The following is a 24,270-nucleotide window of genomic DNA, read 5'->3' as shown; positions in this document are numbered from 1 at the left end:
ATATATTGATGTGTTATTTCTAGGGAACAATTTGGCAATGGATACACAAGCCTTAATGTGTGCTTACTAGTTCACCTAGGAATTTTGCTTCTAGAAATTCATCCTAAAGAAATAAACAGTTAAATGCACAAGATTTATGTATAAAGACACTGATTGGAAAACTTTTTATAGTAACATAAACATTCAAATGGAAAACAATTTGAATATCCAATAATTAAAGATTAAATAAATTATAGCGATCTATAAAACATCGCATTAGCAATCCTTAGATGATAGCATAGATACATAATTGTGAACAGGAAAATGTGTTGATAATAATATAAAGTGGGGGAAAACAGTTGCAATATAAGTAGACATAGTATAACATCATTATATATATACATGCATTGTGTACGTATATATACTAATATGTGTGTGTATAAACAGAGAAATATTAAGTGATACACATGAAAATAAAAATGTTAACAGTTGTTACCTCTGGATGGTAGGATTTGAGGTGATTTGAATTTGTCTTTTTGCTTGTCATTATTTTCTTGTCTTCTACAATAATCATATATAATGAATCATTTTAAATGAAAATCATTTTAAATGTAGTACTTAGAAAAATAATGTTGTGTGTAAACAGCACCAGAGATAATACTATTCCAAGTTTTTTAAACTTCACATTTCTCTTTATGGTGAATCTGGCACTTCTCAAAGAGAAGATGCTGAGGCTCAAGAAATAGTTCTATAGAATCCAACACAAGACTATCCAACCACAGATCATAATGGAAGTCACTAGTGAAATGATTGTTAAAAGCCCTATTGGGGCCACAATTTAATACAACAGAGTAAAGAAGTCATAAAAATTAAAATCCAATATGAGAGAATAAATTAGAAAATCTTCAGAAATCTAACATATTTTTTTTTAAGTTATCTAGAATTCTGTGATGGTATATATTAAATATGAGAACCCTACATACAGGATGAGAAATTTTTAAGTTATAAATTGTTTATACATTATGCTTCCATTATGGAAGTTTGATATATCCCCTGACATTATACAGTTAATAATGTAATGAGAAGAAAAACAAAAGGAACCTAAGAGACCATGGGGATTAGTAATAGGACATAGGGACTTTCACCTCTAGTTCATTGTTTGGAACTTAGCCTACAACAACAAATGACTAAGAATTATAGCCTCCACTCCATTCCCAGGGGTTACATGGCCCCCCCTTGCCTGGAGAAAAAGTATTCAGCCCAAAGAGCAACCTACCAAGGTGGCACTTCTACTAAGACCCTGCAAGTGCTGTAGAAATTAAAAATCAATCCTGCTTTTTACCGTTTCTCTAAATAACTACACATGTATAAAAAGAGGAAATGAGAGAGTGAAAAATTCAAGCATGCAGGTGGTTTAAATTTCAAGTAAAATCATCCAGCTCTGACTTTCACACAAGTGCTAGTATGTATCCCTTAAACACATTAAACCATGCTGTAATTATGAGACAAACTTGATCAGTCCAAAATATTTTAAATTTCATTTCAAATTTGATGCACTAGTATCAAAATTCCAAGATTTCCGTTACATTTAAAACATGGTTTAAACCTCCCAATAAGAACCCCAACTCATATATTTTATATTTTCATAGGAAAACATTTTCCCAATAGAGTTAAGAGTTTTCTATCGGATAATGAACAGTTATGCCACAACTTGCTAACAAATGTTCTTTACAGTTCTTTACAGTGAAGACCCAATTAGTTGTGTCTGTTTGACTCATGCTGGCTTTCATTCAGAGACTGAATTTATGTGGCGAGACCTGTTCTTTCCTAGAGATATGACTCTGGTGATTGAATAATGCTAAGTATACATGGCTAAGATCCCAAAACCTGACAAATTGGATTACTGCTTGTAGAAATTTAAATTCCAGTTGAGAGCATCTCACAGTTCCCAAGGGCCATCACAAACTGTAATCATAAATGTTATTTATTCATGACTAACTAAGACAAAATTAGTAGGTGGAGGTTAGAGGGACAGGGGCGGGAGGTTATTGGGAGAATAAATCTGTCAGCTATTTAGGTTAAACATAACATTCAGAAGCAACTTGTTCAACTATAAAATGATTTGGTAGATTTCTAACAGCAGATTTTCTTTTTGTAATTTACCAGATGCGGAGACCTTAAACAGCATTATATCGTAACATTATAGAATGATAAGAGCCCTCAAAAATGCACTTGTTTCAAACTCCTTTCCTACCAAACTTCTGATGAAAGTTTTGTAATCAGAAAATAAAAAGAAAGGACAAAATCAACGAAAGCCACTTAAGAGAAAAATTTGTAATACATGCTAAGGGGATTCTGCCCAACCCAAGACGTTGGCTTTCCATTTTTCCTAAAATCAGCTTTCAGATTTGAAACATGAAAGTAAACTATGCTTTGCATACCAGGTGCTCTTTAAAATATATATATATTGCTGGAGTACAGGGAAAGTAGGGGAGGCCTTAATAGTCTGGGAAAAGCCTGAAATAAACAACCAAACCCTTTCCAGGCTTCTAGAAAGAATTCTTAAGACGAGAGACCAGTCTGAAAACGCAATTACCACAGGAGGATTCAATTAAACACACTCTGTTTCTATGGAATAACATGACTCCATTTGGGTAACATAAATGCTTTGACAGCTGGGTAAAAAAAAAGGGGGGGGGATATGATCTGTTCTTTAGCTGCTCAAGGATGAATTTAAAATAGATGAGATTCCTGACTCTGGTTCTGTATTCCACAAGCCCCACACACGCTGGGTATTTTAGTGACAAAATAAATCTTAGGCTGTTTGTATAACAACAGGTATCTGGGTCGTATAAGAAACTATTCAAGGCTATTTTTATTGAATGTTTTTATTGAACGTTTTTATTTTCCCATGGCCATAGTTAATTTAATCCCATATCTTTCAGTTTCTTTTGTCAGATGACTATGTAGCTTTACCCCTCTTTTCTTAAAAAGTCAATTTTCTGATAGCCATTTGAATGTTCTAACAAGCCCTGGCCAGTCTGGCATAGTGGTTGGAGCATCGGCCTGTAGACTAAAGGGTCCCGGGTTTGGTTCTGGCCAAGGGCACATGCCTTGGTTGCAGGCTTGATCCTGGGCCCCTGTCAGGTGAGTGCAGGAGGCAACCAGTCTATGTGTCTCTCTCACATTGATGTTTCTCTCTCTCTCTCTCTTCCCCTCTCTCTGAAAGGCAATAGGAAAAAATCCTGAGGTGAGGATAATAAATAAATAAATAAATAAATAAATAAATAAATAAATAAATAAATAAGTGTGAAAATAAATAAATAAATATTCTAACAAGATACAGATTATAGACAATCAGTGGATTTTTGAGTGAGTTAATGCTCTCCTAGGGTAGAAAATTAATAAAATACCTTAGCTAGGCAGCTATCTAAAATATGCTAAAATAATAAGCATTCATTCACATATATGCTGATGATGCCACAGACAGACTTACACTTGAAGTGCTCGGGATCCCTTTTCTTGTGTGATCTTGGATGTGCACTGAGCCAGCTATGGTCCCTAATAGTTCCCTTATGACCAAGGTCATTTGCTTTTAGATATATTTCTCTATTAAGAGTTAATTTTGTTCAGGTATCAAACCTGACCACTTGAACAGTATATATTGACCATTGGAACAATACACAGCAAAGCTAACCGCATCCTTAACAGGCAAGCGCAGATCAGTCTCAGCATCTGAGGCCTCCGTTTCCTCATCTGTACAATGCAGACAGCAATGCCTCATATCACTGTTATGAAGATTAATTTGAGCATAGCTCACAGTAAGCCTAAAAAATTGTGGCTTCTTCCTAGGTCACAAAGCCACACACAGATAAAATAAAATTACTTAGATGTAGGAATTTTTTGCTTTGTTGGTTTTCAAAAATATTCTCTACCCATTATCACCTGTTTATAATTTAAGTGCATGTGCTTCTCCCTCCAGTAGTTTACTTCTCCAATTTTCTTGATAAAGTTCCAGGTAGAAGCTTCAAATCCTTACCATGAAATTCTTTATCAAGGGGTTATCTATTACAGAAAAATCAGGGCAGGCCCAGATTTTTGTTGGTTTGAAACTTATACAATTTGAGCACCCTCTTTAAGAAAAAGAAAAGGAAATTATGAACACAAAATTAGGTAGACTGCTGTGCAAGTGAGGGGACCCTGGTTTCATTAAATTCATGGTAAATCCACCTCCAATAGAAGTTTTAACATCAGAAGCATTATCTGTCATTTTCATTTTTAATGCTTATTATAGCCTGAAAGGTAGGCAACATAGTAGTACTGACAGTACAGGCGGGCTGCTTTGCATAATATTATGAAAGCACAATTTTTGTTAACCAAATAATTACTTGTGTATAAAAGAGCCAAAGAAATCCTATAGCTAATGTCTTTTATGTCATGAATTCTTGCATAAAATGAATAAGCTATTTTCAACAATTAGATTCTTGAGACCTGCCTTTTTTTATAGCAGTAACTATAACTACTTTTAAGTTCTCTCAGTTAGTCACTGTGAGACAGAACTCTGTAGGAACTTATCAGATCTCAGTCAGATATACCATAATTCTTAAGTTAACCTTGATCATAAAAAGGCACTTCTTTTTGGAGGAAACATTTTTATCACCTAACATTATTTACTTCACAATACTCTTGGAAAATAAAATTAGCATACATTAAGAGAGGAATATCATGGTAAACCTATCATCTGTTACTGTAGCCAACCTATAATTCTAAACTAATCCCATATTTTTAATGACATACACACTTTTAAGTGTTTCATAAATCGAATCAACTTCTTGACAGCAACCACTGTCTCTACTCCAGCATTTTTCATTCACTCTTCAACCTGCTGCAATCTGGTATCCACTCCCACTCCTCCCATTAAATGGCTCTCTTCAAGGTCAAATATGACTTTTGTTTCTAAATTCAGTCAACACATTTCAATTTGAGACACATATACTTGAAACCCACTTATACAGCACCACACAGCCCCAATTGCCTAGTATGGCAAACAAGGGCCTCATGACTCAACCTCAGCTTATCTCTCCAACCTCAACTCCTTCTTCCATCATCCTTGCTCTCTACTCCATTCATACTGAACTACTTACGGCTCCCCTGGAAGTTCTCTGAGCCTTTTACAAAAGTCCAGTTCCTCACTTGCCCTGGCTCACTTGACATCTAAGAATTTGTCTTAGATGTCCTTCCTTCCAGGAAGCAAGCCTTCCTTGACCTCCCAAGGTGGGGTTAACTGCCTCTTCCTTATGCTCCCTGTGGTGCTCCATCCCAAGGAGTTATAATTTCCTGCTTACATGTTTGACACCCCTCCGAACTGTAATATCCTTAGGGGCAATGGTGGTAAACTCAATGCTTATTACATAGCATGTTCTACAAATATTTGTAGAAAAACTTAGGGACCAATAAAAAGTTTTAAAACAAACCATTTAAAGAAATAAATAAATAACACACATCCATACACACAAACCAACCAGATGATTTTACATAGACATTTGGCTAAGTTTTACTTTCTATTCATAAAATTCAATTAGAGCAACCAAATGCATTTAATAATTTCAAATAAAATGCATTACCACTTAATCAGCACATAATCACCTAATTAAAACTAATCACCAAATTAAACACTTGTATCTCTGTATGGCAATAAAACAAATAATTTAGTCTACATTATAGCCCATAAATGGTTTGGCTATGAGGTTACTGACTTAGCATGCTACTTGAAGAGCATACAGTCACTGGCTTTACAGTAACTTTATAATTTAGAAACACTCTATCAATCAGCTTCAAATATATGACTAAGAGCTTCCTCATATAAATCTTATTTCCACAAATTGGAAGCTAGTCAGACTTAATGCATTACCACTTACAAATAACAGAAATACATGTTCACTTTCATTTGCAAAGGACTTTTGATTTTGCTTGTATATTAAACATTCTGTGTTTTAAAAATCTCACCGTTGTCCAAATGAAATAGTTAATCAAAAGAATAAAACATAAACCCTTGTTTTCATAAATTTGCACTTTAGGAAATCTAGCTAGAAAGATGAAAACTTACACAATTAACTCCACTGTATTTCCAAGGTCTATTAAGTTGTGCCTTCAGGTTCTTCAATATCCCAAAGAAAAGAGTAGCAAAACAGAATCACAAAAGATAGCTAATAAGCATTTGTTGAAGACAATCACTCTTGACCAGAGGGTGGGAGGAAAGGAGCCATATTCATCATAACAGTCTCAGGGTGTTCTGTGAGATTCTTCAGTTAAACCACAGCTTCCAAGAAAACACTATTTATTCAATAGTTCATCCAACACATTTTTGTTGAGAACCTATTCCATAGCAAGCATTGTCACAAAAGTGGAAAGGCAGAAAACAGCCACTGCCCCAATGGAGCTTGATGCAGATGTAATGAATGTGTGAAAAAAAGAAATCTGCATCTCTAAACCCTTACCCCAATAATATGCTTTTATAATTTTATTCTGTTCTTATAAACCACTTCCAAGACCTGAATAACTATCCTACAGATATGTGTAGCATGTGTCTCAAAAAATACCTTTGATTCCTTTAGAAAGGTGTAAGCGTTATCTGTCTCCCCTTCAAAATTAGAGTGGGGCTGAGACTGGGCTTTCTTCTTTGTATCCCTGACAACTAGGCCAGGGCCTGGAGCACAGCAGACACTCAAAAAGGAATGAAGAAATAAATATTATATATAATATTATATAGGGATGACTACTGTATATTATCAAGAAAACAGGATTCCAGACTGAGCTCTGCTATTGTGTGTGTGTGTGTGTGTGTGTTTTAAAGTAAATTTCTTCATCTATATAATAAAGGAGTGGGGTTAAACTTCCAGCTCTGAAGTGTAATCATAAAAAGAACATGAATGGCACAGAAGGTCAAAGAATTAAAGATCTAGGACCTGTTTAATGTGCAGAACCTTTGATAAATGTGAGAATATGGGAATAAGACAGGTGTGATAAATGAACCTCAGGCTAAAATATAGAAGATGGGAATCCAGTTCCTTTTATGTGACTCCAAATGTTTTATTTCATTTAAACTAATTCTCAACTTGTTCAACTCCAGTTTCAAGACTCTTTATAGAAAAATGAGTACGAATGAAAGGAACAAGAGTATTCTTATTTTCAGTGACCCTGTTGTTTGTTACCTATCCTATGTAAACGCAATGATGTAGGTTTAAGAAATCTGGCTTTCCTCAGCAGCTAGAAGAAAAATAAATGAGGGGCTAAAAGATGGTAGGGAGGAAAGACAAACAGTAGATGCTAAGGGGAAGAGAAGAAAAGTGATAGTGATTAGGCACACCAATAAGAGCCAGCGTGTAGTAAGAATAGCAATTGTTCAAAGATTCTTGACTCTGTGGTGGAAGTTCAGAATCTTTTCCAGCTTCATTTCCAACCCGCAGATCATCCTCACAGACTAATGTATAATTTAACATAGAGATACATATGCCATGTTTTCCACTGAAATTCTGACAGAGTTTGGTGAACAGGGAGGGTGGGTTTGGTGGAAGGTGACTTGCACTGGGGAACTGAGAAGTCTCCCAGGGAGAACCCAAGCTTGATTCAATGACGAAGACACAGTAGTTGGAGAGGAAGAGAAGAGGGTAGCAGCATGTCTGGAGATAAAACGACCACTCAGATTTTTTTCCCTTAGCCAAGGCCTCATACATTGATTCCTAAGGAAAGGTGTTGATGAGAGAAACTGTTTCTGCTATTGACTGCGTAAGTATTAAAGTTCAGTGCAATGCCACTTTGGTGCCTATGTGGCAAAAAGTGGCTCAAGAGGGAGCAAGAGACATTTCCCTCACTTCTGCATGGGTCCGGGACAGTTTCAAAGCACTGGAGGCTCCAGAAACAGTTCGTTTTGGAACCTTGAGGGCTCCAGCCCACCTGTGGAAGCTGCAGTGCCCAGTGGGATACCTCAGACTTCATCCCCAAGAGAGTTATGCCATTTTGTAGGCTCAGTAGCTCTCAGCTGTCAGCAGAAGTGACAAAGACGCATTCATGAGCCCCTGTAACAAGTCCCCTCACCCCCCCCCCCAACTACCCTGCCCAGAAGGAGAAAATTTGAGACTGAAGGTCCTTCAGTAAAAAATAGACACAAAGACCAGAAAACTGGTTATTATTTATCAATGTAGGCATGCTGTGGCCTGGAGTAACTTCAGTAACAAAGAAACTAAGGAGACCAACCCTGCCCTCCAACAAAGAGGCCTAGACAAATCCTACTCTCTGGGACAACTTAGTGTCCCTGGGCCCCCATTTCTTCATTTTCCTTTAATAAACACATATGAAGCACAAACTAGAGCCACTCAGCTGAGAACTGAGCATATCAAGATTAACATGACCTGGTCCAGCAAGGAGCTTTTTGCCCTGTAGGGGATACAGATACACAGACACACATACACATGAGAATCATAGACTGTAGGTCAATGTAATGAAAACAGAAATACATGTGGTGCTGTCACAGTGTAGACAAGTATTTAACCCAATCCATAAGTGTCATAAAATGAAAGGGGTAATTTTCCCTATTAAAGCTAGATTTTCAATAACCAAAGTGGAGCACGATTATTATCCAGGAAATTATGGTTGTCCATCCAATTCAGTAATGACCAGAACCTAGGACTAGAGATTACTCATAAAAAAGTCAAAGATAAGTTTTACAAAACATTATGCAATATGAGGAAATGTTTAAAATATAATGTTGAGAAACAAAAAACTATGTAAAATCTTGTATATATGTGTAATGTATATGCTCCAAAATACCATTCTCAATATTTGCATATATACTGAGAATAAATATGGGGAGAGAGAGTAAAATCAAGAGAGAGTGAATGAACATATAGACAACTCTAGAAAGAAATATAGCCAAATGTTAACAGCGATTGTCTCTTAGAGTGATAATATTTAAGTCACTTTCATTATGGATGATTTTAATTTACATCTTTATGTTTCCCTATATTTCATTCAATGTCTACATTGAGCATATATTATTTTTTAATCAGAAAAAAACAAATACTATTGTTTAAAAGAGCCATTAGGAAGAAGAAAACTTCAGAATATTTTTAAAAATAGTAAATTAATTTGTAAATGTTAGTAAATCACTGAAAAAAGCTGCTAATCAAGATTGCCACTTTTAAACCTATTGCTATGCTCCTTTATTATACTTCTGCAGAAGAAAAATAAGTACATTTTGCCTAAAATGTAGCTGATTTACACATTATTTTTAAGTTGCTATTGATTAGTTGGCTTCAGCCCAGAATTTCTGAGAGTGTTTGAAAGACTATGTGATAGAAATTCAGCATGTGTATGTAGCACAACCCCATTTTTTCTTCACTGTTAAAGTTACCCGTTAATAGAGCAAAAACTTATATCCAAACTAAGCCTTCACAATACACAGAGAAGGAGAATAATCACCGGTTATTCACAGAATTTGCCAGGTGTTTAAAGCAGCTCTCTGGAGGTTCAAGACTAAGAGTAAGTTTTATTTATGTATCTAAGTGTGATCAATTGAACCATGAGTCATTTTACATCACACATGGTGCTTAACATCATCTCCAAGCTAAATAGTTGATAAAAAGATGACAAGGATGGGAACAAAGATGACACTCTGAAGTGTTTTTGGTATGCGTCCCACAGACACATGTTGAGTATCCAAGTGCCAGGCGATCCTCCTGTCTTCAGTAATCAGACATAAGCTATCAATTTCAGCTTCCAGACGGGTGGGACCTGGGCATTAGTATAGTCTAAGGGTAGTGATCTGGAAGCTTAAAGCATGGGCAGATATGGGGGTCACTTCCCCAAGGCCCACAGAGCAGAAATAAAATAAAAGGCAATTTTTAGGAAAGATATCAAAATTAAAGTCAGACTGACCAAGTGGCTTGTCAGTCCAAAGGACGTATAGGCTGAGAGGACAACTCCTAGGATGAGGCAACGGGACAGAAGTCAAAACAAACAAGAGGATTCCTAGGAAAAGGCGGGCGGAGGAATTTCCTGAGGCAGACTGCTCACTGCATAAGCTTCATCAAGCATGTTCTGCAATGTGGGCTGGAAGGGAGGTGGGCAAACACAGGCCCTGCCTTCAAGGTCACAGCTCGGCGGAAGAGAGGGGCAGTGCCCGTTTATTTCCGCACACGTACATGCCAGCTCCACCCAACAGCTCCCTGGCCTGGAAACGCGCCTCAGATGCTCGGTTCGTGTTATATGGATGGATGGTGATAATAAAGACTACGTCAAGGGGGGCTGTGGATAGAGAGATGGGGCAGGGAAGCGGAATGGCCCAAAGATGAGGAGTCAGACGCCTGGCTTGAGTCCTTGTCTCTGCCACTAACTAGGGTTAACTTTGAGGAGTCATCTAGCTGCAGGTTTCATGATGGAGTTGGAGTAGATGGTTGCTAATACTCTCTCTTTCTTATTTTTCTTTTTCATCATAAAATGAATTCATTTATATTAAATCAGATTGGAAAGTCCTTTCTGATTCTGCCACTCTTCCAACTAAACTGAACAAATTCAAGTGTTTTATAACTCTTGGCCCTTTTAAAAGCTAACTACAATTGAAGCATCTGCTTGAACAGAGTTATTTAAAACAAAACAAAACACTTAAATTTAAGTAATATCCTTGCAATATCTCCCTTGTGGATATGTAAACTTTTAACCTCTTACCTTGAATAGAGTTTCCACATTTGCCCTACTCAGTCAACAATAAAAGTCAGATATGTCATTTCTTATATTTTTCCGTTAGCAGCACACTGTAATTCCAAGTAGAAAGGGTTTTAGGTGGGTTGGTGTGTTTTTTCTTTTTTCATTCTACAGTAAAAAAGAAGGTAATGCTAGTTTATCAGAATAATTTATGCCTTAAATTCCTCTAAGAGCAGAGAGAAAATAGCCTCCATTCCAACTTAGGCTTTGGTCTAAGCAGTTCCATTGCTATAGGATATGACATACTAAGAAAAAAATTATAAATCAGTATTACTAATGCTATTACACACTTTTTTAACTTCTAGATTTCAACATATACAGTGTCTTTGATTTTGTTTGAATCACTGTTCCTTAAACAATTAAATACCTTTGAAGACATTTAAAAACCAATTTTGGTATCTGTAATCAGTATCGAGGTACACAAAAAGACAGATGAGAAGGATTTTCTATTTTAATAATAATTCACAAAGTGAAGGCAAAAATTCAAGTAAGGTAAAATAAAGTTGGAAAGTAGAACATCGAAAACCCTAAAAGTCAGTAAAGTATGAAAAGGTTCCAAACTGCCAAAAGTAGTTATTTATTTCTTTAAATAACATATCAAAATAAAATTACTAATTTCCAGGGAGTATTATTTCTAATTTTATGCTCTATAAGACAATCATCTTGAAACTCCATAAGCCTTGATTAGCCAAATAAAGTTTCCGGAAAAGCTAAGTTTGAAAGGAGGGAGGGAGGAATTTGTAGCCAAAAACAAAATAGAGCCTCACATCTGTGTCCGCATCTGAAGCTGCCCTGTAAGATCTGATAACTTATTAGAAAGCAATCTTTTTTACAAGGCACTGGATTTACATCATACATTTTATCTCTCCAAGGAAATTCTAATTACTGGTTCCAAACATTTCTGATTGACTTGTTTTTTATTCATCCAAGGTATTCTCTGCACTATGATGAAATCAAGCCTTCAATAAAATTCCAAAAATTTCAGAACGATTTACAAGCTCCAGATGACTGGAAGTTTTCTCATGTCCATTTGGCATTCAGGAATAGAGTTTCACCAAATATATTCAAAAGAAGAATACATCTGGCACTCACTAAAACAAAGAACTCACCAGTGACATACTTGAGGCAAATTAATGTCACATAAATGCAAATTTGCCAATATTCTTTGAGGCCAAAGCTGCAATCCTATCTCCATGTACTTCAATGAGTTATCTTGCAAGGCACAGGCCACCATTTGCATGGGTTAATGTTTGGGGGTATTTTAGAAATTAATTTTAAAAATACACATTATCTTCTATGTACAGGTTTATAATGGGGGGGATGCATAGCAGACTTAGCATCTGCTAAAAACTCACTTAAATTCATCTTTCTCTTAGCCTTATGCTGACTCCAGTTCAGTGGCAAAGACAAGACAGAATCAGAGAAGGTTAGCACTTAAAGGAGTATTAGAAGCTATCTCTTCCAAGGACTTGCTTCAACAATAGCAAGTACAACAGAAATCCATATGTAAGTTCACCAGAAGAGGATTTTCATGGATAATAATGGTAAACTTAGCTTTTCAAAAAGTATTGAATTTTTAAGTAACAATATGAAAGCAGTCCAAGAACAAAATTTAATCAGCATTATTCTTGCAAGAGTATGCTCCTGTGCTACAATAGTCAGTGATCACTTTTTTTTTATCATGTTTCTAAGAAGGCTGGTATTTAACCAATGAACTTTTTCTATGAAAGGCAAAGGCTTATACATCCAATACTGGCTCTCACATTGGCTTCTCCTTCGACAGCTTCATAAGGGAATATACTTTTACAAACCTGTACAATTTGAAACATCCAGTAGGTGTACAGATGAAGGTAACAAGTCTGCAGTTAGATATACAGAAGAGTTCCAGGCTGGAGATAGAAATTTGGGAGTTTTAACCCACTGTTTCTGAAGAAAGGGTTGAGGATAGGTAGAAAGAATTCAAAAGAAATAAAAGAAAATGTCTGGCCAGATCATTTTACTGTGCAAAATCAAAGATCCAACTTAAAAACAAAGTTTGGAGATCACTAATGACTAGGAAAACAAACATTTGAATTTTGGTAGTAAAAATCTTCAGTACTGTTAGCAAAACCCCATATACTCAAGTAAGGTTCAGGATATGAAGCTCCTCTGATCTTGCCCAGTACTGTGTGGCTTGTAACCAAACTGGCAAGGTCTGAGCAACCCACTGCATACCCCAAAGATAAGGAGAGAGGCTTCCACCTGACAGCCTGTCTTTGCACTCTCTACCACCTTCCTCACAGAAGGGAAGGAAAGGAACTATTCCTTTCCCTCCCATCCTCTGCCTCCAGCTCCGGGTCAAAGTCCTTAATACCTTCAGTTTACACGTTGTCTCATTCATGAAACTATTCTTTAAAGCTGTTTGCTTTATAGAAGTTTGCCTTGGAAGCAAACTATCAATCTGATTTTAGAGCTGGAGTCTTCAGAGATAAATGCAATCTGTGTGGTACGATTTGAAGAAGCCAGGAAAAAATTGTTTCCCCTCCAGATTCCTGAAATTCCACCGTTAGTATGAAAGGTGAGGGTGAAATGCCCAGCTTCCAATGACCAGTATTGGGGACTCCCACAAATGAACCAGTGCAGAGGAGAAAAGCAGTAGGTGAGAAAAGGAGGCCATTAAAAAAAATGAGATTTGAGAGAATAGAAACAAACCCCACCTCACATTTTTGTTAGTGTGAGTTCTACTTGGCCCATCCCAACACCGTAGGGCACCAACATTTGTTGAATGAATGCATTATCTTTTCTACCTTCGAGGAAGCGGACCCTCCCCCACTCCAAAACAAACGAACAAAAAGCATCTGAACGAAATGACAAAAGACTCAGCTCTGTGAGTGGGATTAATTTACTCTCCTGGAATTCACTAATTAGTGAAAAAAAAAATTAAGCAATTTCCTTGGACTCTCAGAACTCCTCCAGAGATGTTTCCCCCTCCACAGGCACCAGAAACTGCCCGGAATCTGGAGCATCACCAAGGCCGACTCAGACCCCAGATATCATATGCCAAACGTGCCATCTTCGGCCTGGGGTTCCGGCGTGTATGGGAACTGGGAAGGGGGGCTGGCAAAGAAGGGAGGCGGGGCGGCGGCGAGAGCGCCGGCAGAGGGGCGCGCCCCCAGCCTCGCAGAGCTCTCCCGCCGGGCTCGCGGCGCTTGGCTCAGCCCACGCGCCTCCCCCGGCTCTCTCCTCCGCCCCCCTTCGCCCTCCCTCTTCCCTCCCTCTCTCCTCCTCCTCCTGCGGCAGCCTCCGCCGCTGCCAGACCTCGCCAGTTCCGACCCACGGGGCTGCCCTCCCCTGCACTCTCCCCTCGCTGCCCGGCCCGGAGCGCAGCGCTGCCGCGCAGGTAGGAGCCCCCGACGCGGGGGTCACACCATTGCGCCCAGTGCCCGCAGGGCTGCGCGCCCGCGAGTCAGCGGGCTGAGCTGAGGGGTGCAGTGTACCCGAGAACTGCCCCAGACTGTGCAGGATCTCTCAGGCAGAGAGGGAGGTGGAGGTGTGCGATCTCGGAATGCGATCTGTCAGCATGTGCGAGCACCAGGGTGACATCTGTTTGTATGGGCATGTGTGTGCGCGCCAGCAATCATCAGTCGGGGCTTCACCCATAGACGAGGGTTTGAAATTTTCAAGGGCTAACGTGAGAGATTTAAGGCGCACCTGGATTCCACGGGAGCTGGTTAGGACTGCCTCCTGGGAGCCTACTGTTAAGAAAAGGGACCTCACTTCACGGGGGGCACCAGGCCCGCCACCCCGAATCTGGTACCTCGGGCTTCGGTGCGGTCCCCCGGTTCCGGCCCTAGGCAGCTTCAGTCCTGAAGGCAGCGCGTCGGGACCGAGGAATTAAAAGGCACCAAGGAATCTCCGCTTCTGCACACATCCTGGCGCTTTTTAAACAAAGCTGCGCGCGGAGAACGGCGTGGAAATACCACGTTGAAAGTTTGTGCTGGGGGATGTGAGAAGGAGCTCCGAGGGGCAGGTATTCTCCTGGAACTGGGAGGAGATTGCCCCCCTCCCCTGCCCCCGAGTTTTGTTGCGGTGTTTTGTTTTGTTTTTAAAGTTTGAGGCCAAGGTAATTTATATTGGTTCTCAGGTATTTCTACTGAGCTGTGCAAAGAACGTCAGTAGCTGGAGGTGAGCTTATAGGTAAAAGCCTTAACTTCCAAGAGAATAGATTTACTGCCCCACCTCCACTCAAATAATAAATAAATAAATAAGTAAATAAATAAATAAATAAATAAATAAATAAATAAATAAGCAAGCACGCACCATCTCTTTTGAAATTAATTACTCTCTGTCATTTCCTTCCGCCCCGTTCTGGAGCCTGCCCTGTGGGTGCAGTGTAAGAGGTATGTGCTTTGTGCATGCTGAGCACAGCCCGGTAGAGTGAGGTGAAGTGGAATTCTCAGCCCAGTGACAGACTTTGGTGCCTCGTTTGGCCTCCGGAAGGTTGGGGAGGGGGAGGGGAGGGGAGAAAATGGATTCGAAGTTGGGTACGGTGGAGCCTCGGCTTCCCCCTCCCTCCCTCCCCAGCTTGTTACTTCACAGCTGACGTTTTGTTATTTACCCCTCAGCCGACACTGAGCATCGGTTTGCCCTGTGTTTTCTTTGAGATTCACGATGCTGAAAGCCCTTTTCCTGACTATGCTGACTCTGGCGCTGGTCAAGTCACAGGACACCGAGGAAACCATCACGTACACGGTAAGAGGCGATGGAATTTGAGATAAGTGCTGTTCAGCGAGATTCTGTGACACAAGGGGGACTTGATCCACTTCTGCCAGGGCATGTGGGCTGCACTCTGGAGAGGGTAATAACGCTGCGCATGGCTCACCTTTGAGTCCTTGTAAATTGCTGCTAGTCCTTTCAAAAGTTCATATAAGTTACCAGTTGAGATAGGGACCAAAATGTAATGATTTGTGTAAGGCCAAAAAAAGAGAACCATTTTAAAACAAAAACCAAAGTAAGCTACATGTTTCCAACACATTCAATAAATTAATGGGTGTAAGGAATTGGAAAGCCTGGATTTCTACATACATGCAGATGAAACCAAAACTGGCAGAGAAAAACTCGAGTCCAAAAAGAAAGTTTAACATTACAAAAGCATTTTGCCTCATTGTACATGCGATTTATGTTCTCAGGTGGCCTTTATAGACTTTATAAAGGCTAATATTCATTTATAGTATAACTGATAACTCATATAAATGCCCTTGAGATAAACTGTATGTGTTACCAGGATGTGGTATTTGCTCAAGTGGTTTCAAAATGCATTGTGTGAAATTTGATTTTGCATTTTCTAATTAGCATATCTGATATTTCCAAATAATATCTGATTAATAAGTTAACTGCATGGGTATAACCAATGTTTACTAAAATATTGAAAATATCATCTGACCTCTCCCACTGCCAGGAATGGATGGGGTGAGGACAGAGGGCAGTGCTTACCTCACTTCTGGTGAGTGTGCACCTCTGCTTTGTGTTTTCTACTCTTTAATCAGTGTTGTGAGGCAAATGACATTTTTCCTGGATCAGAATATGAAAAACACATATTTTTACTTATTCCCAATTTAAAATTAAGTAATCCTACTTAGAAGAATGTGAAAATTTTTTTTAAATAAAATTCTTAGTTATTGACATTAGCTCACTTTCAATAATAAACATTATCTCACTTTTTGGGTATCATGTTATCCCTAGAATGATAGTATTCATCTGGCAAACCTTTCTTCTTGTTCAGATCAGCTATAAGTCAAATAGGGTTTAATATAAATATTTTGTTAACTTAATGGTAAAACATAATTGCTTCCCCTGCTGAAGACAAATAAAGCAAGAGAAATGAATACATGTGTTGTTTATCTTCAACTGAAAATGTTTTGTTATGCAGGCTAAACTTACCACCTTCTTAGGGAGCTAAAATTAAATTAGCTACTGGCTTTTCTATTCATCTAATAAAGGACACTATTGCTTTTATAATTGCTTATCTTATACCCCCTTCCCTTTGCTTATCACCTAAGTCTTATTCATCTTTAGCAGAGAAAGTTCCCTGTGGTTTAAATACTATTGTTTTAAGACTACTAACTAGGGTTCACTGTTATGACAACAGATTTCCCAGATATGACATCCTTTTTGTGCTAAGATTAGGTCTATTCTATTTTGAATTGTGTATGCCTAATAATTTGTGGTTAAAGGACAAGATGTAACTATTTTTTTAAGTACCCCACTGTGGAAACATTATCCCCTTTCATCCTCACAGCAAAGGATGAGGTAAGTGGAATCATCTTCCTTCTGCAGAGAGTAGAACTGAAGATCTGAGAGAGTATCTCACTTGCTTAAGGCTACACAGCCAGCAAGTGGTTAGCTAAATTCACTCTAGGCTTGTATAATAGTAGATACATATTAAAGGTACTGGAACTAAATACCTAAACAAATTGCAAGTCTTTTCTATTAGCATACAGATTATTCAAGTGAACTGTCATTTTGCCTGGCTTGAAAAGGTACTTTTCAGAAGGATGGGTTCATATGCACAAGATAACATTCCCCTTCCATATTAAAAATAGGGTCCATTCAGTTATTTGCTCATCAGGTATCTGCCATGTGCCTAAGCAGTTCTCATAACTATCAAAAGAATTTAAGTTTATTTGCACTAAGAAAATTCAAGCTTTAACCTCAGGGAATTTACCCTGGGAAGGTACTGTTAAAAACCACAAAGTTCTTAAGCAAGTACAAATAATATTACTATACAGATTATACAAGTTACTAGAGCAATAGAAAAGCAAGGAGGTAATTAATGTCAGTGCTGGCATATTGGAGGAGCTAGAACTCTGTGCTGGCTCTTGAAGGAAGTAATGACTTTGGATTAATTTAGAAAGGCTGAAGAGGCACCTGAATCAGAAAAGAAGAAGAGAAAAAAAAAAAGTGGCATAATCAAAGTCTAGAAATGAAAACCAAGACAAGTCCAAGAGGAGATAAGGTCAGATGGGCTGGAGCTGGGTAGTAGGGAGAAACTGGAGATGATAATAATGGGAGATGAGAGGTCTGCAGGCAACTGTGATCTCTTAGATGGAGAAACAACATAACCAAGAGAGCAAGAAAGATAGCCATGGAGGCTGTGAGCACCATGTAGCGATATGGAGACCGGCTAAGGAGCTGAGCCTACTCATGAGGCCAGGAAGGCTTATACTAATTGGTAGATACAGAAATGGACACAAAGTCAGCAGAACTTGAAGGAAAATAATTGGAAAAGTCAATGCTAATGTCAAAATTGTAATCCTGGGTCCTGAAAATGGTGGTAGTGCCTTACTTGAACATGTTGGGGAAACTAGGAAGAATGAGTTTGGGAGATAAAAGTAAGTTTTGTGTTTACCATGCTAAGTTTCAGATATCAGTAAAATATCTACACTGGCCCCTCTGTCTCCATTCAGCTATTTACTTGCCAAGCATCTGTAGTGTGCATAAGCACTCTCAGCTCTATTAAAAGAAATTGTTTATTTTTTTGTTTATTCTACTTTTGCTCAATACTTCCTGAAGCATATTTCTTCTTTTCTCCAGAAGTAGCCTGTGCTAAGTGAAATGAGCCAGTCAAAGAAAGACAAGTACCATATGATTTCACTTATATGTGGAATCTAATGAACAAAATAAACGAACAAAATGGAAACAGACTCATTCACATGGATAACAGACTGACAACTGTCAGAGGGGAGGGAGTTGAGGGGCAGGATGAAAAAGATGAAGGGACTGAACAAAAAACAAAACAAAAACAACAACAAAAAACTCATAGACACAACACTTTGGTGATTACCAGAGGGGAAGGTGGTGGGAAGAGGCTAAAGGGGGGATAAATGGTGATGAAAGGAGACTTCACCTGGGGTGGTGAACACACAATACAGTACACAGATGATATATTATAGAATTGTACACCTGAAACCTATATATAACTTTATTAACCAATGTCACCCCAATAAATTCAATAAAAAATTTTAAAAATCATCTGTGTAGCACACAGATGATCAGTATCAGAATCAACTTGGGTTCTTGTTAGGAATTCAGATTCCAGGCCTCCTACCCAGAATCTGGGCTTTTGAGTGGAACCAGGGACCTGCATTTTAATAAGCACACTGGGTGATTCTTAACCATAATACAGTTTGAGATTCACTGACCTTCAATAAGAATTGAGTTCCTGTCTGTCCCAAAGAAAGGCTACCCAGATTTGGCCCTGCCTACCTCTCTAACCTCATCCCCACCCACCCAGGAGTACTTGCAGCTCCTCCCCTCTTTAACAATTTTACTCCTGTAATTCCCCACTCACTTGTGGTCTCCTCCATAAAGCCTTTCCTTCCACCCTCTTATGCCCACCCAGAATCCACCACTCCTATATGTATACTTGTGTCATAGCACCTAACATCTTGCTCCAACCTGTCTGTCTGTCTCCTCTTCTGACCTATGAGCTGTTTGAGGACAGGGCCAAGGTCTGCATGCTCTTTGCATTCCCAGGGACTAGGATGGTGCCTCGTGTGAAAAGGTACTTGATAGACGGCTCAGTGAGTGAACAAGAGGACCTGTGGGAACCGAAACTAGGAGGCAGGCTAGGGTATGAGAAGAAGGCTCTGGACTCAGCTGAACATGATAAGGAAAGCCAGGTGATGGAATGCTCTAAGAGCATTTAAAGAGAGAAGAAAGAGTCAAGGGCTGAAAAAAAGAACTCGTTTGAAAATGTATTTATTTATGTTTTGGTAAAATTACCAAATGCTCTTGAAAAAGCAAATAAAGCAAAAAAGAATAAAGCAGTCATTGGGATTGGAGATTAGTATCAAAACAGGGAAGAATTCCAAAAAGATGGTCACGGTGACTATGCCAAACGCAACAGTAGAACTGAGGCAGTTGGTGATGAGAAAGGAGGCTGGAAGCGAGGCAATTCGCAGGTTTGTCTTTAAAAAAAAGAAAAGCTAGAGAATGTAGAGAATGTTACACCACCCATCTCATCATCTATCTGGGACTCTAGAGCAAAGATTGTTGCCATAAGAATGAAGTTTTTAGAGTGACTTTCTAGGGACTGGCTACACCAACTAACTGTCTCCTGGCCCCGTCTTGATGTTTTCTTCACAGCAATGCACAGATGGATATGAGTGGGACCCCGTAAGACAGCAGTGCAAAGGTGAGCCAGCTTCAAAGACTTTCCATCTGAACAGAGCTTTCTGTGTCACTCTTCACCTTATGTTACTCTTCCTGTCCTGTTTGTATGATACTGAAAAGGCATGAGCATATGTGTACATTTTCAGTTTCCCCTCTGAGAAGATCCCTGACTTATTTCGTTATCCACTGCAGATATTGATGAATGTGACATTGTCCCAGATGCCTGCAAAGGTGGAATGAAATGCGTCAACCATTATGGAGGATACCTCTGTCTTCCTAAATCAGCCCAGATTATTGTCAATAATGAACAACCTCAGCTAGAACCACCAGCATCCGAAAATGTGGGTGCAGCTGCAAATGCAGTCGCAGCCGCGGGTACAGGTGGGGGTGTAGCAGCCAGTGGCATGGCAACCAGTGGAGTGGTGCCCGGGACTGGTTATGTTGCCAGTGCTGCTGCAGTTGCAGGCCCAGAAGTGCAGACCAGCAGAAATAACTTTGTCATCCGGAGGAATCCAGCTGACCCTCAGCGCATTCCCTCTAACCCTTCTCACCGGATCCAGTGTGCAACAGGCTATGAGCAGAGTGAGCATAACATCTGCCAAGGTAAGCATACCTCCTTATACTAGTGAGAAGGTTCTTGCCCAAGTGCACCTTGTGGTGAAAACTTCTCACAAATTGTTGACAGCTTACCACATGTACCAGACATTGTGCTAACTGCTTTGCCTGCATTATCATGTTATCATCACAATAACCCTCAAAGGGGTTGCTGCCCTCCTAGTCATCCTTTTACAAATGAGGAAACTATAGCTCAGAGAGGTCATCAGTGATTCTCAACTTTAGCTGCACATATTTAGAGTCACTTGGGAGACTTTAAAACTCCTCTATGTCCAAGCCACACCCCAGCCCAATTAAATAACAATCTCAGGGGTGGGTTCCAGGCATCAGTATTTTTTAAAGCTCCCCACGTGGTTCCAGCATGCAGCCAAGTTTGAGAACCTGGGGTCACACAGGTGGTGAGTGCCGAGCCGGCCTTCAAACCCAGGCAGGCAGGGCCAGTCATAGCTGTCGGAAGGAGCAGTCAGGTTATTCAGGGGAATTTGAAATTGTTCTGTCAAGCTACTCCACAAATTTTCCCCTTTGGGGGTCTCAAGCTTTCTTTTCATTGAACTTGTCACTGACATTTTTTCCTTATTGTGGAATAAAGAAATGCGGCTCCTGCTTCTCAGTACCATTGAGGGGAGTTTCCCCCACTCATATTCATATGTCTTTTAAAGCTCTCATTTGAACACATTTCGCTTATACCATGGCACCATCTGCCTGGGTTTTTCTGTTTATGGTCATAAAGCGTATACACATCACTGTGTGTTCTAGAAACAGCTGTAGACTCAGGCTAGCAAAGGAAAGAATCTTGGGCTTTGAAAACACATACAAAATTAGCTAACTGGACTGTGCTAAGGGGTTCTGTTTCCCTCTTCCTACTTAACAAGCCCTTTCAGATCTGCTTAATGTGGAGATAGTGTTGCTGAGATAGGTCATAGGAGTCCGAGACTCCTTTTTCATTGCAGGGCTGACTGAGTAGACCCCGTGTTATACTATAAATGCCAGGAACACATTAGTCAATGGAAAGAGCCCGGGAGTTCTCACCTTCTACCTGCTTGTGAGTGAGAAAGAAAGCATGTTCCTCCCTTGACACTGAGGGGTTTGATCTGGATCACCTCACTGCTGCATTAAGTGATAAAAGCATCTTCTGGTCCCCTGGAACGCTGCCTCTTATTCACGAGTGTTGAGTTTTATCTTCTGTATAAGAGATAGTGGATTTTAAATCGCTTATAAATGAAGTAAGGAAACCTATCATGCTCTGACTTTTATTTTATATTTTGTGTTCAAATTTTAAGTACCCCACAACAAGAGCTAACCCATGCTGTGATGGTGTCACTTTGCAGAGAGCCCATCATATTAGCATCTGTTTTGTGTTACTGTCATGAGTCAGAATTCCAATATTGATGATGAATGCCTCAACATCTGCTTAATATTCTGATTTTTAATTTAAGGATTATGTCAAGGAGATAATCTCATGAGGTTATTTTATATATATTTAAGTGAATATTGATTAAAAATATCTGAGTTTATTTAAGGCACCAAATTTTAATTGATATTGAAGTAGATTATTATATTTGGAAGGTTGGGTGGTATTTTTCCTGAAACTGAGATGTTTTGCCAAAATTTTTAAGTATGACTTTTATATACTGAATAACTTTTTACATCTCAGATGTATATTTCACTGGTACAGAGGAGGAAAAAAACCCAAAGAATTGAGTGGGTTATTTCCCAAAGTAGTTTATCATTATTGATAACTGTGGTTGAATTCAAGAATGATGCCTATAACCAAATAAATAAGTTCTAGAATAAAATATATTCAGAACTTACAACATTCATTGATTATACTAGAAACCGTATAATAAAATGTGAATAATAAAAATAAAATCCTATTTAATTTTTCTTAAAAAGGTTTAGACTATCTTACAAAGTAAGTTATTTTTCACATGTTAAAACATTTATAATTCTTACTTCTTTGGGAAATTTTTATAGTTATAAGCTAAAACTATGAAATGCCTTGCTTATGGCAGATTCTGAATATATACTTATTGATTTCACACGGGGTATTTCCAAACCAAACTATTCTGCATAATTCAACCAATTTCTAAAACTTGGGATTGGGGGTGGGGGAAGGTCTGTATCATTGGAAGCAGGGTTAAAAGTTTTCTGGATGACATATGACTTAAGTTGGATTTCTTCCCACCTTACAAATTTTACAAAGTGCCCACAAATGTGGATTTACTTAATTGTTGATAAAAGGGGGTTATTTCATATGATAACAACAGGATAATCTGTCTAGGGAATCTGACTAACAAGTCGAGTCACACTTATGCTCGTTTATTATTGAGCTAATCAGACATGCAGTCCAGCTTCTTCTAATTGCCTACAGATGTATGACATTCTCATTCCAAGCCAGCAGCACAAAATAATATTTTATAACCAGTGTGAAATAGTGGGGACCTCCGCTTAAAACAATCATGTGCTCCAAGGACCTCTATTACTGACATCATTGTGGAGTTTAAGGAGCCTTCTGTTTTAATAAAGATCTCCACTCCCTTTTAAATGATGCATACTTATGCCCAGTAATCCAAACACATTTACCATGGTCGCTGGATTGGAATAAATGAATGCCTGCAGATGAGTCATATTTGTATTAAAATTATTTCTTTTTTCCACATATATTTTTCAACAGGTACAGTTTATCATTACATAACCTAAAGCTGATGACATATTTATGCAATGACTGAAATCTGTACTGTGTTTCAGTGTTAAAGTCAATTGTGCCTTTGAATGCAGTATTATCAATCATAGATGGCCCCTAATAATTTAAATACCACCAGATATTTTTAAATATATTCTATTTTGTAAATATATATTTAACTATCTGTCTGTGTTGTAACATTTAGTGAAAACATGATCCTTTTCTTAAATTTTTCCAGTTTTTCTATTTTGTGCAAAAATGAAGGGTTTAAAATGCAGCCTAACATCCAAATATCAATTCATAGTGAACAGGTTGTTTTTTTTCCAAGTAATTTTTGTCAACTAAGGGTAACGCTGGGGGAGATATTCCAATTTCAAATGACAGGTGGCAGCTATAAAATTACATGAAGATCATTTCAGTGTTATATACCTGGAGTCATATATAAATAAAGTTTTACAAATTAATAGGTTCGCTATGAGCTAGCATCTGCCTCAAAGACAACAGATATTCATCTCCTCCAAAAGAAAGTTGGATGAATGGGGAGTAAACTGTAACCCATTGATGACTCACTTTATTTTTCTACATCTTTAGTGCATAGTCTCTATGTAATTTTTCTCAAAAGAGATGGAATTGGAAATCACTAGTTCAAGCTGAGAAAGGATTTTTTAAAGAGCCACATTCTTGTAGGAAAAAAAACAACATTTGGGAACTGACAAGAGAAGGCATTCATTGCCCAATTTGAAGGAATTTGTTCATGCAATTGAACTTTTGAAAAAAATTAAACAAGACATTTTGTATAACTAGTAATTAAGCCATTACTAAACTCATTCAGGATTTATACATATCATTACTAACTTGCTAAAGAAACTGCGTCATCAAAAAATTAACTCAATACAAATGCTTAATGAAGCTGATTATGGAGCCAAATCCAGAATGCAATACCTGGCTTGTATTATGTAAGGTGAGAAATATGAAAACATATCCTAGAGTTTCCAACCATCCCCGTCTACCCGAGACTGTTCTGATTTGAAAACTGAAAGCCCCACAACCCTAGAAATGCCTCAGTCCTGGGCAAATGGGGT

At 38.6% G+C, this 24,270-nt stretch overlaps 1 protein-coding gene and 1 long non-coding RNA gene across 3 annotated transcripts in view; one reads left to right on the top strand and one right to left on the bottom strand.

Annotated features, from left to right (window-relative positions):
- The window catches only part of LOC107544303 (uncharacterized), a 170,492-nt gene that overhangs the window by 129,232 nt on the left and 16,990 nt on the right, over positions 1 to 24,270 (bottom strand). The gene's annotated exons all lie outside the window — the stretch shown is intronic.
- The window catches only part of EFEMP1 (EGF-like fibulin extracellular matrix protein 1), a 59,541-nt gene continuing 49,369 nt past the window's right edge, over positions 14,099 to 24,270 (top strand). Inside the window, exons 1-4 of one of the 2 annotated variants that reach the window (XM_016222151.2) lie at positions 14,099 to 14,116; positions 15,381 to 15,468; positions 19,864 to 19,912; positions 20,083 to 20,493. In XM_016222151.2, coding sequence (XP_016077637.1) covers positions 15,388 to 15,468; positions 19,864 to 19,912; positions 20,083 to 20,493 — 541 coding nt within the window. In that variant the 5' untranslated portion in view covers positions 14,099 to 14,116; positions 15,381 to 15,387. Of the gene's footprint in view, positions 14,117 to 15,103; positions 15,117 to 15,380; positions 15,469 to 19,863; positions 19,913 to 20,082; positions 20,494 to 24,270 lie in introns of those variants that run through there. The other variant, XM_016222153.2, reaches the window with a different exon arrangement.

The sequence above is a fragment of the Miniopterus natalensis genome, chromosome 13 (assembly GCF_054644295.1).
Source record: "Miniopterus natalensis isolate mMinNat1 chromosome 13, mMinNat1.hap1, whole genome shotgun sequence".
NCBI classification, from domain to species: domain Eukaryota; kingdom Metazoa; phylum Chordata; class Mammalia; order Chiroptera; family Miniopteridae; genus Miniopterus; species Miniopterus natalensis.
This window is presented reverse-complemented; position numbering and strand designations above follow the sequence as displayed.